A 17373-nucleotide genomic window follows, 5' to 3' on the forward strand; every position below is an offset into this window, starting at 1 on the left:
CAAGTTCTGTTATCACAGTTTTGACCCAATACACTATCAGGTTTGTGCCCTGCTGCCAATATTCCCAAAATATTGAACCATTATAAAGCTAGAACATCTGCTGATGCTACATCTACATTCCATAAAAATAAGGTGAGTCCTTTAATTTGTTGGAAGAAATGTACATCTGGGTTCAGTTCCAAGTGGGGAAAAAACACTGGAAACATGGAGGACAGAACAGAAAAGGCAGGAGATGCTGAGAGTGCCCTGGTTTTATGCCCTCTCTGGGTCCCACCCCAGAGCTTCCCCTTCCTGTGTAAGTAATGCATTCTGATTGGTTGTCATACTCCCAGGGGTTGGGTGGGGATCTTAGCTAACTTTGTAAGCTATCCTGAGACTTAAGCTCGTTTGCCTTGCTGGCTGATGTAATTTTCCCAAGTGCCTTAATGGCCCATTGACAAAGGTGGTGGGGAGCTGAGTTTCTGCCTCCCTGTTAGAGGAAATATTCTGCCCTTTAAATATTTCCTAAAATATTTCATTGTCTAGTAGAGGGGTGGGTTTTAACTTCCTACAAATGGATTTCACAAAGTTAGTTCACAACGAAAATGTATGCATTGTCTTAAAACTCTTGTAACAAGGCAGGCTTGCCAGAGTTGAGAATTTATGCCTTATAAAACACACTCTTACATGGACATTAACAAAGAATGAGTCATAGGTTGAACTCCTTTATATATACATACATACATGCATGCATGCATACATACATACATACATACATACATACATACATACATACATACATACATATATATATATATATATATATATATATTGTGTTTGTGCTGATAAATAAATAATTAATAATGATCAAGTACTAATAATATTTCCTTATACATTTTAGGGACCTTTCCTTACATAATTGGTGTTTTCTTTCATACTTTTAGATTTCTAATTTCTGTTTCTGTTAGTTAGCAATTGATAAAACAAATCTCACGTAAAAAAGTATTTGAAGCCTTCTTGATTTTAATTGTCAATTTATTCATTCCTGCACATTCTAATATTTATTCATTTTCATATCTTTGTTTTTCCACTGTTGTGCAAACACAATTCCAGCAGCTGTTAACATGTGTAAAATTAAATATGTATTGTATTTCCTTTGAAATGCCCAAACAAATATTACTGGTTTTAAATCCATATCTTGCTTTGCCATTGCTTCTAACCATGACACCACTAACTCTTGAACAGCTACTTGGTCTGTCCTAAGTACTGAACCTAATTCATATATTCCTGTTTTTTGAACTGAGGAATAAATTTCAGAAAAAGAAATCTGTGTTGCTCTGTGAATCTACCTATGACATTCATTCTTGATCTAACTTCTTAGATGAAAAACGATATCTTTTCTGTTTATTGGGGGACATCCTTCCTGAAAAGACAGTACATTGTTGAGTGAAAACAGAGGTTCCTTCTGTTACCTGTAGTGTAGTCCTCAGCTTACAACCACTATCGAGTCCAATATTGTTTTATTTCTTCTGCAGTTAGTATTATTTAACAGGATGAAGAGGCAACTGAGTATGATCACTAGGACAGTCATCTTTCCAGTAAGTAGCTGTTTTATTGCTTGTGTGCTTGTTTCATCCTTAATATAGTAGCGCAAGCAATTAAAGTCTTCCTTTCTGTATCTCTTTGTGCAGGCCATTCATTGAAGCAAGGTGGTCAGTGGGTGACTTCAACACACAAAAGGACAGTCATCTTCCTTTTCTATTATTTTGTGTGCGGTTTCATCCTAATGCAGTGCATGCAATGAAAGAGTTCATTTCTGTGTCTCTTCTTTGTGCAGGTCATTCATTGGAGTCAGTGATATTGAAGACTGGCAAGGACAGTCATCTTCCTTCTGTAAGTAGCTCTTTTATTGTTTTGTGTACTTATTTTAATCTTATTTAAGTAGTAAGTACACAAAATAATAAATTTCCTTTTTTATATCTTTTTGTAGATCATCCATTGGGGCAAAGAATTCAGTGACATTGTCTTGGCCACTCCCCCCGATCACATGACTGCCAAGGCACTCCCACCCGGTCACATGGCCGGCAAGTCACTCCCAACCAGTCACATGGCCGGCAAGCCACTCCCACAAAGCAGGCCACACCTACAGAAGAGGTTTCAAAAATTTTGAAACCCACCACTGATACCCACCCACCTACCTACCTACCTACCTACCTACCTACCTACATACATACATACATACATATATATATACATACTTTTATGCCCTAGAGAGGTTAAAATGCATATGTGATAATATTACAACATTTCCTTTAAAAAATCATCTTCAAAACAGTTGACTCTTGCAATAATGTTTTTAGAAGAGCAGTGGTATATCTCTCCGAACATTTATCAGCATGCAGCTGGCAATAATGGGCCAGAGAAGTGAACACAAAGTTCACAGATGTCAGATGTCCCCAGAACACCCCAAAAAGCCACCTTTCCCAAGACCTAATGAATATCGAGCAAGATTTCAGCAATTTCTTTCCATCATCGTGTCTCCTGGATAGAGTCCACATGGCAAAACGAGCAGAGTATATAGTAAGACCCAGATCTATTTAGTCATGAAGCTGATGGGAAAACTGTACGTCTGCTGCAGTCAGAGGTGGGTTCTTACTGGTTCGGACCGGTTTGGCCAAGTAGGTAGTAACTTGGCCTGCTACGCCCCCAAGCTGGTTCTTTCAATGGTGCCATGGGCGCCACCATCTTGGTTTTTGCTTCTACGCACGCGCAGAAGCATTTTATAGTACCGTGCATGTGTGCGTAGTGTGCATCAAGTGCACACATGCGCAAAGCACGCAGGCATGCAAAGCGCATCCCTGACAAACCGGCAGTAGCAGGACCCAAAACCCACCCATGGCTGCAGTTTGGTCTACCTTGTTTTTTTTAACAGAACTTTCCAAAATTGTATTTTTCCCCCCAAAAAAAGAAAGAAAGAAAGAAAAGAAAAGAAATGGGAAGAACAAAGCTGTCAAGATGGCCAGGGTAAATCAGAATGGCGAAAACAGGTGGGGCTTTGCTATATGAGGAAGCCAGCCCAAGTCAAAGGAATATTAGCATTGCATTCAGGCTATAGAGGAAAGCACTGGGTTAACAAAAGACAGACTCCTCTATGGCTATGAGGAAGTGAAGTTGCTATCCATTAGAATCTTTTATTAATTGATTTTATGAATACAGGGAGTCTTCAGGTTACAACCAATGGTGGGATGCTGCCGGTTTAACAACTGGTTCGGTGAATGTGCGCTTTGCACGTATGTTTGTTCTGCGTTGGCGGGCAGTGCTGAAAATGGAACATTTAGAAGCTCCGCTGCTTACATTTCAAGTCAGCAACAGTAAGTAAAACAGCTGGGGGATGGATTGGCTGTGCCGCGCGATTGAGAAGAGCTAGAAAGCAGGAAACAAAGGGCAGGATAGAGCAGGGCAAGTAGGCGGGCCCAGCTGATCATCAGAGCGAACCGGTTCGTTCCCAGCTGATCATTGGAGCTACTGGTTTGCCTGAACCAATCCGAACCGGTAGAATCCCACCCCTGGTTACAACCGTAATGGAGGTTGTAATGCTCCAATACTGCCAGTGGATCATGGGATACTTCACGGGGTGGGGAAGGCCTTGGGAGATCCAAGACAGGTGGGCCTGAGCCTGCACTAGGCCTCCCAGGATCTTCCCCACCCTGAGGCACCCTGTGCTCCACTTAGCAACCCTCACATTCGATTAGCAAATGCATTGGGGAGAACGGGGGTGGCTGGTCATTACCTGAGGCAGTTCATTTAACGTTTGTCCTGACTTCTGACTCTAATGGGCAGACTCCATCATGGTCAAGGACCTGTCTATTAAAATAGCATTCAGCTAGCGCCTCAGGTTCAGCTTCGTTCTTCCCTTTCTGTATTTTTTGGAGGAACCCCTTCCTGAAAGGGTCACTACACGAACAAAACATCAACGTCACCTCTTGAAGTTATAGAGAAATGGCGGCTGTTTGGCTACAGGAAGGAGAAATATCAGAAACAAAACCGCAGTCGCTATGAACTTTCCTGCTCATAGGACCTATCTGTCCTGCAGTGCTGGAGGCAGGACCGCACAAAACCCTCTTTGAAGAGTCTCTTCTGAAGAGGAGCTGAGCTAATAATTCATGGACTCAACTTGGAAACTTCTCAGGTCTATCCCATCCCACGGGGTGCAGCCTTCATGGGGGTCTTGTGTGTGGAAGAGTCCGAGTTGAGCAAAGAAATGTGGTGTGTACAGATTTATGCCCAGCTGGATTCACTATCTTCACAATTGGGACAGGGCCTAAATTGAATTTGTCATTTCCTTCCACATGTCATTTCTCACCATACAGTCTTTGTGGTTTCAGTGTTAGCTATGACTACCCCCGCCCTGCTTTCTGAAAGATTTTTGATAAACAAATTAAGATATCGCAAAGGCGTACCAAATTCTTTCACATTTGAATAATATAAAACTGGGGGACATCACAGGGATTTATCGTTCATCACCATGCCTATTAAATAAACACTCAACCTTACATTTATTATTTATCAAGGGAAGATAGAGCCATGGAAGGGATAAACAAGATAAAGAAACATTTAATTACATACCTTCGGGAATGCATTGTCCAAGAACAAACTTATAACCTTTACAGCACTTTTTTCTGGAAGACAAAAAAAAAAAGTGGTTGGTGATGAAATCAGTAAATTGAGAAGCCTAAAGGTAAAGGTTCCTCTCGCACATATGTACGAGGGTTGGTACTCATCTCCCTTTCAAAGCCGAAGAGCCAGCGCTGTCCGAAGACATATTCATGGTCATGTGGCCAGCATGACTAAACGCCGAAGGTGCATGGAACACTGTTACTTTCCCACCAAAGTGGTCCCTATTTTTGTACTTGCATTTTTACATACCTTCGAACTGCTAGGTTGGCAGAAGCTGGGACAAGTAACGGGAGCTCACTCCGTTACGTGGCGCTAGGGCTTTGAACTGCTGAACTGCCAACCTTTCTGATCGACAAGCTCAGTGTCTTAGCCAATGAGCCACCGCATCAGAATCCTATTCTTTATATAAACAATAGGACTGGAAGATGTCATTAAAATTCCTCAAAATTTCCACTTGCCTTAATTCTACAAACTTACACCTAAGAAGTTAAGTATACTATTCTGTTTTTTCAATATGATAAAAGCTCAAATAACAGCCGTTTTACGTGTATATGTATAAGTATCTTTCATGTACAGGTAGTCCTCGACTTACGATCGCAATTGAGCCCAAAATGTATGTTGCTAAGTGAGACATTTGAGTTTTACCCCATTTTACAACCTTTCTTACCACATAAATAAATTATTGCAACTGTTAAGTTAGTAATAGGGCTGTTAAATGAATCTGGCTTTCCCACTGACTTTGCTTGTCATAAGGCCACAAAAGTTGCTCATATCATCCCGAGGCACTGCGACTGTCATAAATATGAATCAGTTTGCCAAGCAGCTGAATTTTGATCATATGACTATGGGGATGCTGCAATGATCGTTAAGTGTGAAAAACAGTCACATGTCACTTTTTCCATTGTAACTTCAAATGGTAAACCAAGGACTACCTATTTTTCTACCAAAAATTAAGACAATTAGTGAATTGCCCAGCAATTTAGTGCATCAATAAAATGACATTAAAGTTATAATTGACTATGTGATGCTTTTGACATTTCTCAATCAATATTATTGCTGAAACAGACAGGCAGAAAAGTCAGTTATGGGAAAAATATAAGGGATTGTTTGCAACATGCTGAAGGGTGAACTTGCTTTTAATTAAATATTTCTTTAAACTTGTTAGTTTTTAATAAAGTACCATCATCTCTAAGTCATAACAGGTAAACAAGCTCTGATAAGATCCATATATTATCCCATAATATAAAAAGCAGTTAAAACCAAAAGACAGTATACGAGAATGAGCCTACATCTCTAAACCCAACCATTATATGGCATTATAATAACAAATTATAAAAGTCAAGGTTACTTATTATGTTTATTTACTATCATCATCATAATAGAGATTCTACTTTAGTATAGACCACAATAATAGAATTGATAAATAAGTGTGCATTCTATTAGTCACTCTATGAACTGTTGAAAAGCACAATTAGAGCCTCCCTCCCCAATTTTCTATTCTCCTTAACTTCAGTTCCCAGATCCTCTTCACTGTCTTTTAAATCAGGGGTCTCTAACCTTGGCAACTTTAAGACTTGTGGACTTCAATTCCCAGAATTCCTCAGCTAGCTTTGCTGAATTCTGGGAGTTGAAGTCCACAGGTCTTAAAGTTGCCAGAGACCTCTGATTTAAATCATTTCTACTTAAAATGTGGTGACCAGAACTGTACGCAGACTGGAAGTATTTTCATTATTGGAAAGTTATGTCCCAGATTAAAATTTCATTTTCTCTTTTTTTCAGTTACATTATACTACTGACTCCTAGCTTATGATCGGTTGTAATTCCAAAATCACTTTCAGATGTACTATTGTGCTAAGAGCTAGTATGGCTTATCTTAGACTGATGTATTTGATTTATTTTACCTAAATGAATTACTATCTCTGTTCATTTTAATCTGGCATTCCATGGCCAGATTTTTTTTAAAATACTTGAGATTACTTTGACTATTATTTATGTCTTCCAAGGCATTAGCATTTATTTATTTGCAAAACTTACATAGTCACTCATCTTATATATACCATAACCTTGGGCAGCTCACAGCAGTATCAGTAAAACACAAACAGATAAAGCAATGCTTTATAACATCAACAGTGGACTACTCCCAACAAGCACTGTTTTCTATCAATGAAGTAAGCATTTCCCATTTGTTTCTTCCTCAATGCATAAAAATGAATACAAATTATGATGACCACATGGCTAAAAACTGCAGATCTTCCATCACCCACTCATTCTCTTTTTTTTCTCCTGTTTTAACTTTAAGAAAGTTCAAAACATTCTTAAAGATCCATCTCATCCTCAGGACCCCTTTTTTGAACTATTGCCATCTGGCAGATGGTACAGGACAATAAAAACAAGGACAAATAGGCTGAAAAACATCTTCTATCCCAGAGCAGTAACTATATTGAATTCTATTGAATAGTGCAATATTAATGCAGTATCAGGGGCTTTCAATTCAATTGCATAGAATCAGTGGTAGGATTCAAAACATTTTACTACTGGTTCTGTGGGCATGACTTGGTGGGTGTGGCATGGCGTGCATGGCAGGGGAAGGATACTGTAAAATCTCCATTTCCTCCAGATCAGCTAGGGAGGCAGAGAATATATGGGGGTGGGGCCAGTTCGAGGTGGTATTTACCGGTTCTCCGAACTACTCAAAATTTCTGCTACCGGTTCTCCAGAACTGCTCAGAACTTTCTGAATATCCCCTCTGCATAGAATGTGAAGGATGTGTGCTTTTGTTTTATAGTTTTATAGTTTTCTTATGTATGATGTACGCTGAAGATGGAATTTAATTTCGTTGTACAAGGTGCAATGACAATAAAGTAAACTTAAACTTTCAGGTGTTCTGATTAATGAGCATTATTTGAATGTGTTTTTCTGCAGATTTTTTAAAAAAATTTTTTATTGAATTTATATGCTGTCTATCTTGCTATCCAAAGCAACTCAGAGACAGTAGTAGTAAAATAATTTTAACAGCCACGGGCTTTTTCATAGGTAAATAGCAATGATCCATTAGTGAATGCTCCCTGGGAAAAAAACTCTACTGCAAATCAACACAACACTATGGTGGGAAGCAGTGGTAGCCACAAAAGGAGTTACGGAAATGTGTGACCACACTGAAGAAAAGAGAGAGAGAGATCCTATGATTGCTGCTGGTGCTAACAGAATGAATAACTCTGGAAAACAGTCTGCTACTATTATTTTACTTTTTGACCCTAAGAAAAGTATGTTTCTTAAATGGAGCATTAAAAATATGAATCCTGGCTGAAAAAGAAGGGTATACACACCATTGGTACTAAGAAAGAACGTCTGAAAATGTTCCTGTATTTCCTCTAATGATTATGAGCTGCTAGATTTATGACATTTACAGTATAAATGTAGAGTTCATATAGCAAGCAGTTGTAATGAAAGTGCAATTGTCCCAAGGCCTAGGAGGATAATCTTTATGCCACTGCCTGGCTTAGGATATTACATGATATGTTAAGGCAGATGAGTGAAATTGTCAGTTTGTTAACTGAAGTCAAGATTTCAGGCAGGAGTTCGTTAAGATTTGGGGCAGACGTTCTTTTACACAGGGAAGTTCTCAAATCATGACCACAACTGAGCCCAAAATTTATGTTGCTGAGACATTTGTTGTGAGCATTGCCCCGTTTTATGACCTTTTCTAGCCACGGTTGTTCAGTGAATCATTGCAGTCGTTAAGCTAGTAACATGGTTCTTAAGTGAATCTGGTTTTCCCATTGACTTTGCTTGTCAGAAGTTCGCAAAAGCTATTCACATGAAAACTCAGGACACCGCAACTGTCATAAATATGAACCAGTTGCATCCGAATTTTGAACCCACAACCAGGGGGATGTTGCAACGGTCGTAAGCATATGGTCATAAGTCATTTTTTTCAGTGTTGTTATAACTTCAGTGGACCGGAGGGAGGGGGGGCAGGGCGTGTGGTTTTGCGTGCTGCCTGCATTCCAAAGATGGGGCTTTGCTAGACTTAATCCTAAGTCTAGGAGTACCTATTTAGGAAGACCATTATGCCAGGGTTCCCCAATTCCTGGTCTGTGGACCTATACCAGCATGCCAGCAACCGGGCCATACAAACAAGCAAAGCCCCGTCCTTGGGATGCAGGCAGCATGCAAAACCACGCCTCTTTTGGTCCGCAGAAGTTATAATGACACGCCCCCTCTGGTTCGCAGAAAAACCTTTCTCCATGGAACTGGTCCCTGGTGTCCAAAAGATTGTGGGCCTCTGATTTATGCTATTATACAAGGCTAGTTTGCGTAGTCACTATTGGTTCTAAGCAACGGTGTAATCCTCTAAAGCAGTGTTTCTCAACCTTGGCAACTTGAAGATGTCCGGACTTCAATTCCCAGAATTCCCCAGCCAGCTGGCTGGGGAATTCTGGGAGTTGAAGTCCGGACATCTTCAAGTTGCCAAGGTTGAGAAACACTGCTCTAAATTCTGATACCGGTTTGGTCAGTCGCGCATGCGTGCCTGCTTAGGCGTGCCTGCTTAGCGCTAAAAAAGGAACATGTTGAAGCCTTCCGAGTCTGCAAAGGTAAGTAGAACAGCGGGGGGGGGGCGGGAATCCGCTGTGCCACGTGATTTAGCTAGAAAGCAGGAAATCCGACGCTTCTAGCTGATATAAATTGTGCGTCACAATTGATTGTCACCCAGCTGATCGTCAGAAATACCGGTTTGCTCAGGCAAACCGGTGCAAACCGGTAGCCTTTCATCTCAGGCTGTAAGGTTAATATTAGTTAAAATGCCCCATCAGGCTCCTTTGACCAACCTTGTCTCTTGGAGCTTAGTTGGGCAAGCATGTCCGAGAGACAGCAACGCTTTGATCACCCATTCTTTTAAATTTACATAGAGGTGGTCCTCAACTTTTGACCATCATTGAGACTGAGAAAAAAATAGTCATCAGAGACTAACTTAATTTTCTTGGGTAGTCATTAAGTGAACAGGGTAGTTGTTAGGGGAATCCATTGTCTACTATCGCCTGGTTTTTGATGGAAACCAGAAGTAAACACTGGTTTCTGGCAACAAATGTGGTAAACTGTGATTGTGTCACTGAGGGATACTGCAATTGGCCGTAAATGCAGGCCAGTGGCCAAGCGCCCCAAATGCAGTCATGTGACAGCAGGGGAGGGGCTGCTGTTGGAACCTGGAAACTGGGTACCTTGGGGAAGTCCATCGTAATTTCAAATTATGGGCTAAGTGATGTATCTTAAATTGAGGAGTATCTGTAATGATTTAAACAAAGCGCTGTTCCACCTTAGGTTTTATTTATAAAAATAAAATGGAGGGATATTAAAAAATAAATAAAATAAGGACAATATACCATATTTTTCAGACTATAACCCGCACTGGTGTATAAGACGCATCAAGATTTCGAAGAGGTAAGTAAGAAGAAAAGTTTTTGTCCTCTCCGACCCCCAGGAGCACACTGCAGGTTTCAGCAGGGTTGTGGGGGGAGACAAAAACGCCCCCATTTTTGCGAAAAACAGGCAGAAAATGGGCCATTTTTCGCAAAAACAGGGGCATTTTTGCCTTCCTCCAGCCGTGCTGAAGCCTGCTTCTGGGGGCTGGGGGAAGACAACCCCCCCCCTTTTTTGCAAAAATGGGATGTGGGGCAGGGCTTCAGGAGGCCACAAATGGCTGTATTCGGTGTATAAGACGCACCAACATTTCCATTATTATTATTATTAATCATTTTTATATGCCGCACCCTCTCCACCAAGGGACTCGGGGCGGCGTACAATTTACTACAATTTCCATGCTCTTTTTTTGGGGGGGGGGGGCAGAAGTGCGTCTTATACTCAGAAAAATCCAGTACATAGCAAACTGCACAGCTAAACCCTGCCCCAAATCCCATGCCACAAAATACAATTGTTCAGAAATCCCTGAACCCTGTAACTATGGAAGCTGCCCAAGGCCTCAATGTACAAACAGAGTTCTACATTTCAATAGATGTTTAAAGTCTTTCTTTTGTAGGAAAGCCTAATAAAATCTCCTGAACATGATGAGGGATAATAGAAATCTGGCTAACTGGAAGTGGGGGGGGGAGGGGGGGTAAAAAGCAGTGTCAGAAAAGTCAATGTTATCATTGAATGTTCATAATTTAAAGAAAGCAGAACATAAAACAGATGAGATTAAGAACGTAGCCTAACTCCCGTGGGGATTATTTAACATAACATGCGATCTTGCTTTTCTTGAGCAAGATTCTAAAAGATCTGAGAGCTTTCAACTAGCTCAAGATAGGAGCGCGTTCCAGGAGAGTAAGGGGGAGTCCATCTGTTTCTAATAATCTGCCGTCCAAAGCAAGTGGTTTCATTTGCCAATTTCTATTTTGCCTGGCATATCTATGAGCAGCGGTCTGTGGGGCATAGCAACCTTTGAAATGATATATTTTTATGCACCATTTCAGAACTGATAGGCACGGTATGCATTTTCTTCTGAATTAACATTGAGAGTACATTATACTCATTGCTTTGTTAAATCTACATAGTTGAAAAAGAAAAGAGGGTGAAGCAGAAAAGCTTGTTTATTGTTAATTCTTATATGGAGAGTCGGCTTGGTGCAGTGGTTAAGGGTCCTTGGACCAGAGGTGGGTTGCTCCTGGTTCAGCCGAGTTTGGGTGAACCGGTAGTAGTGTCGGCGAGAGGCTCCGCCCATGGTAGTAAAAAAAAAAATGGAAATTCACCACTGCCTCGGACACTTCATCTTGTCTGACTTGTGCTGACCGACTCGCTGCGGCCAACTTGCCAGAGGACAACTTGCCATGGCCAACTCACCGTAGTGTGGAATAACTCAAGAGAGGGACTATTTATTTATTTATTATTATTTATTTCTTTAGATTTCTAAACCGCCCCCTCTCCCAAAAAGGGACTCGGGGCGGTGTACAGTCAGATAAAATGCAGATAAAATACATGAATAACAATATAAATAATATAAAACAATTGAATACTAAACATTTAGGTGGAGGAGATGAGACTGTACAAGAAATAAATATGCTATGGAAACCCTAAAAACATCCCCAATTAAAATACCCAAACCCAGTTAAAATATATCCCCGGGAGGCAAAACTAAGAGAGTGCCAGGTATATATATATCCCCGGGAGGCAAAACTAAGAGAGTGCCAACTAAGACAAGTAAATTGCAGTAGGCTTTATCTTGCTTTAGGTTTGAATCTTCTCAAGTCATCAAGGCTGAGGTGGGTGAGGCTGGGGTGACAGTTGTCCCTCTTGTTTCTCTCTTGAGTTATCTTGCACTGAATTTCCTGCAGCGAGTAAGTCATGGTGAATTGTACTGTTGGCAAGTCAGCTGTGGCGAGTTGACTGTGGAAAGTCGGCTGTGGTGAATTGTCCCATTCTGGTGGCAGGCATCAGGTAGAAATATGAGGACCGGCTGGGTGATTTTCCTTGGGCCAGTCACTTTCTAAGAAGGAGGTAATGGGACTTATCCAATCCATCTCCAAAAATTGGACACGATTGAACGGAAGGGAGAAAAAAAACTTTATAATATTGCTTCAGCCATATGACTCTAAACAGCATCCATTTAATTCCCTTACCAGACTTCTTTAATTTCCTGTCCCCTTCAGTATTATGTAATCATTGCGTAAGCTTGTCTAGACATCACAGGCTGATTTTGTGGTTCCCCTGCTTTTTATGGCCTCATATATTTTTTTTCCTTCAGTAAATTTGGGATTCTCCTGAAGATGGTACTACTTATCCTCTCTTTGTAACTTGTATACAAGTCCCTGAAGAAGCAACCAAAATAGATTTGTACTTTAGTAGATAAGTAGGTAGGTAAATAGATATACGTATCTTTTCATGTGACAACACTGAAGAAATGACACTTGGCTACAATGTAGTGAGTATACACCTTGTATAACAGTGTAAATGTGCTGTCACCTCAAAATAACGCAACACAAAGACATTCATGTCTAAACTGCTGGCAAGATATACTTAAATATTTACAAAATGTGAGGGGGTGTACTCACTTCTGTGATAAATTGTAGATAGATGGATAAAACAAATAAGACAGATGATAGATAGATAGACAGACAGACGATAGATTAAATAAACGATAGATGAGAAATAAATGAGATAGTTAGAGAGCATGATATATAGATGAATGGATCGATGGATGGATTTATGGATGGATGGAGAGAGGGAGAGATCCTAATCTCAGATTTTTTATCATTTTCCCCAGGAAGGACCCACAGTCCCTGGAAACAAAGTGTACAGATCTCAGAGCCCAGAGATTGTCTTTGAGCAGGGTGTCAAACTCAAGGCCTGGAGGGCCAGATCCAGCCTGCAGGGTGCTTAGATCTGGCTTGCAGAGCTGCCAGCAAAAGCGGAGCTTGGGAGGGCCGTATGCGGAGGCTATTGCAACCGCAACGGAGCTCGGGAGTCCGTTTTCTCTGGCAGAGTGCTCAGGCCGCCACAGGCGCCCCTGACATGAGTGACATAGTGCTGGCCATGCCCACCCTGGCCACTCCTACTCTAGCGCCCCCCCCAGGTCAAACACAACCCTGATACGTCCCTCAATGAAATTTGAGTTTGACACCCCTGTCAAACCCCTGTCCTCAACACCGCTGCTGAGTATCTCTATTAATTATTAATAGAGTTGTTATCTATTGTTAGTTGTTAACTATTGATTCTGGCATGCTTCCTGAATTCCGGCACTCATGCAAAGAGTGCATTGTACCTGAAAATAAGACCTCCCCGGATAATAAGCCTAATCGGGCTTTTGAGTGCATGCGCTAAAATAAGCCCTCCCCCGAAAATAAGCCCTCCTCAAAAATATTGCAACACAGCAGCAGCCATGAGGTGACCCCACTCGCTGCCTCCTGCACCTCAAAAATAATAAGACCTCCCTGAAAATAAGGCCAAGTGTTTATTTCGGGGGTCAAAAGAAAATAAGACCCTGTCTTATTTTTGGGGAAACACGGTATGTATTTCTCATTGATTTATTGAAAAGGCAGACAATTCATAAATGGACTCATGGTGCCTGAGGAAGCACGATGTTACCCAAATTCTTCTTCAAAATGCCGACTATCCTGATCATCAAGCAAAAATGGGACTGAATTCCCGTGCCAACACGGGCTGACCTGTAGAAGTAAAAAGAGAGCAGGGTATCGTAGAGAGATGCTGTGGAGCTCTGAAAAGCTGTTATTAATTAACCACACAATTCTACGCAAGCCTACTCAAAAGCACTTGGGCTAGGATCAGCAGGAAGAGTGGGAGGGTATAGAACTATATACAATCAAATCTCTATTCAGGCATGAAGCTGACTGGATGCCTTTAAGTCTGTCACTACAGATAGGCAAGAATTTGGCTTGGCTCCTATACAAACCTATACAACCAGAAGGAAGGTTTAAGGTTGTGGAGGTATGGTTTCTTGAATGTTTTGCAGATGTTATTTAGAAAGATCAGATGCTGAAATAAGGTCTCGCTCACCTCCTTTTGGCTTCTTCAATGGTAAAAATGTAGACTCGACATGGAAACGATTGGGACAATTGTTTCCCCTGTGGTCTTAGCAATGAAAGGCTGAATGAGTCAACAGATGCAAAAAGAATGACCGCACACAGGACGTAATCAAAATGCAAAAGTGCTATTGCCCCTTATTCAAAAAGAAGAAGAAGAGGGACATGGGTCTATTGATGGATGCTACATTTGATGATTAGTATCCTCATAATTAACTTCTCGGCTTGAAGAAAAGATACCATCAAAATCTATTTAATATATCTTCAAGTCCTACTTGCGAATTTCCCCAAGACAAGAATGGGTCGGTTTACGAGTTCCTAAGTATTGCTTTTCCATTATAACCGTGGAGCGATTTTGAGTTGTTTTATTCTAAGAAACAAGCAAAAGAAAAGTACTCTAAAGAGTCTGCAAAGAAATCTTTAAACCAATAATGGATTGTCCACAAATAATTCAAAAGGGTTTGGCCAGCATTTGTTAATTGTTAATTAAACCAACAGCAGAGACCACGAGCTGTGAGGAAACTCATAGGATGAGGAAGAATGAATCTTTTTAAGCTTACTACACTTGGAATGACTGGTGGATCTGAGACAGTTTGGAAGAATATCCAGAGATGGGATAGAGTGGTGCCCCACTTGCCTCACTTACAGAAAATGTGGATGCAAATTGTACTTCAATATAAGTGACTAGACCAGGGGTATCAAACTCGATTTCATTGAGGGACACATCAGGGTTGTGCTTGACCTCGGGGGGTTGGGATGAGTGTGACTGGGATGGACGTGGTAAGCTCGATGTCACTCATGTTGGGGGATGTCTGTGGTGGCCCAAGCGCTCTACCAGCAAAAACAGGCTCCCAAGCTCCATTTTTGGCTGTGATGGCCTCCTGCAACCTTCTGTCAGTGAAAACAGACCTCGGAAGAGCCCAACGGTCAACTGTCAGAGGGTTGCAGGAGGCTGTCGCGGCCAAATACAGAGCTTGAGAGCCCGTTTTTGTTGGCAGAGGCACCGTGAGCCAGTTCTTCATGTTTTCCAGGGCAACCTAAGCCCCCCGCAGGTCGAGTTTGGTCCCCGGGCCTTGGGTTTAACACCCCTGGACTAGACTATCTTCCAATGTATCTGAGGATACTAAACAAGTTTAGGGATAGAGGTGTAAGTAGAGACCTCTGGACCCTAAGGCAGACCTCCTCAATAAGATTTCCCTTGATAAGAAAACTCAGTGTCATCAGACTGTGGCTATGGAGTGTAGGTTGGGGAAAGGGAAGAGTTGTGGGTCTCAGATGGTTCTTCTGCCCACCAGTTTCAGTATTGAAAAGTCTCCCTTCACAATCTCAGTCACTCAAAGTTATTCCTTCTATCACCCTTTCTCCTCTCAGTCCCTGCAAAACACAGCCCTGCATAACTTTAAAAGTCATGCCTCCCCACCCCCCCAGAAGAACCTCCGAGTCCATGGAATAGTGGCCTCCTGCCCACAGATGTAAACCAAAAATCAACTTAATTCAACTTCTTCTAGTGGCACAAAAGATTCAGGATCATTCCCCTTTCCAAATGCAATTTTTAAGGTCTGAGTGCCAGTCCCTCAAGGTCAACAAAATTTGAAAACCAAAGTTATACATACTAAAACTACTTTTATTATAGGGGAATGGTAACAGAATCTCACCAGTCTGATATCATCTTCCCCCTCGCTGGCTTTACCTACAAGAGAACTCGGGACAGTCAAGCCTGAGATTTTTTTTCTCAAATTACATTTCTACAGATTTCTTTTATCTGACCATTGCTTTGGTTGTGGCTCTTCTTTCTATCCAAGGTTATTCTTACAGCCCATTACATCAAGTTCGTATGCGGCCACTGTATGCTGTCTCTCAGGCGTGCCATGGTGGGGCTGCAATATGCTGAACAACCACTAGATGGCAGCAAACATTCTTTGTCACCACCTAGAGGTGATCCGAATTTTGTACCTTAGGTAGTCATGCCTATATTCACTACCTAATCCTTCACAAAGGAAAAGGAAGAATCAGGTTTGCATAGAATTAGAGTGAATTCTAAGTCCACATGAGTGTTGGTTTCCAGCTGGTACGGCCATACTGGTAGTAGCCGGGAGCAGCTGACAGTGTACCGGTACGGTGGCTTGTTTGGCCCACCCGCCCGCCTGCACACGTTCCATACCTGTTTTTAAAGCAACCGGCCAATTGCACACATGCACACAGCATGCGGGGCCTGCGCGATCGCCGACAAACAGTTGGGTGTTGCAGGGGTGGTCGAATGTGCATGTGTGCACAGCGCATGTGCACGAATAGGACCAGTGACCCCGTGAGCAGTGCACTGATACTAACATGTTGTGGGATCAACTGTGAGACATTTGAGCTCTGTCTTCCAACCTCTTCTTCCCCTACCTCCCCACCACCAACAGCATCTGCTCCCTTGCTGTTTTAGGCCATTCTTGGCGTGCCTCACCTGACCTCACCTTACCTTGCCTGTCGGTTGAAAGCAAAGCATGACTCTATTCTTCTGACACTTTGATCCATGCGCAGATCCAAGAGTATGGATATTGCTAATGGGTGAACAGATCCCATTGTAATTTGTAATTTTCCCACCAAATGAACTGGAAGAAGGCAGAGGCAAAAAATGTCTTTACTTTTGCCAAGAAAACTACACAGACGTGAGGTCACCAGGAGGTGGTCTCAGATTAAAGGAGTTTTTAAGCCTTGCCACAAATTAATGGATGTTCTATGAGATTTTGAAGCAATATACTTAAAATGGAAGTACAGCTGGCCCTAATGTGTTCTATTAATTCTCCAAAATGAACACACAGAGAACTTTCCAAAAAAGACTAAAAGGGGACATTTTTGCCGAGTGCTTTCAGAGAGGGCCAGAGTTATTCCTTAAAATGATCCCATAATGTCAACTCCAGGAGCTGTATCAAGAATATCTTTCTTTATTCACCACATTACCCATAATCTCATGCATATTGTGTGATCCCAATAAAGATATTACCTGATGATGGATTGGAGATTTTATTTATATAGAAAAAACCCAGCTTATTTCGCTTATTGTGTTCTTTAAAGCACCCACCAAGCGCCAAATAATAATAATAATAAATTGAATTTATTAGCCGCTCCCTTTCCAGGCAGGACTCGGGGCGGCGTACAATGGAACATATAGAACATAACACATGTGTACAAACACATAAAC

The 17373-nt window shown here is 41.6% G+C and overlaps 1 protein-coding gene across 1 annotated transcript in view; it reads right to left on the reverse strand.

Annotated features, from left to right (window-relative positions):
• CCBE1 (collagen and calcium binding EGF domains 1) overlaps positions 1-17373 on the reverse strand; it is a 214626-nt gene that overhangs the window by 31884 nt on the left and 165369 nt on the right. Inside the window, exon 3 of the mRNA XM_081944261.1 lies at positions 4606-4658. Coding sequence (XP_081800387.1) covers positions 4606-4658 — 53 coding nt within the window. The remainder of the gene's footprint in view (positions 1-4605; positions 4659-17373) is intronic.

Source organism: Natrix helvetica (genome assembly GCF_964273705.1).
Source record: "Natrix helvetica genome assembly, chromosome: 2".
Taxonomy (NCBI): Eukaryota; Metazoa; Chordata; class Lepidosauria; order Squamata; family Natricidae; genus Natrix; species Natrix helvetica.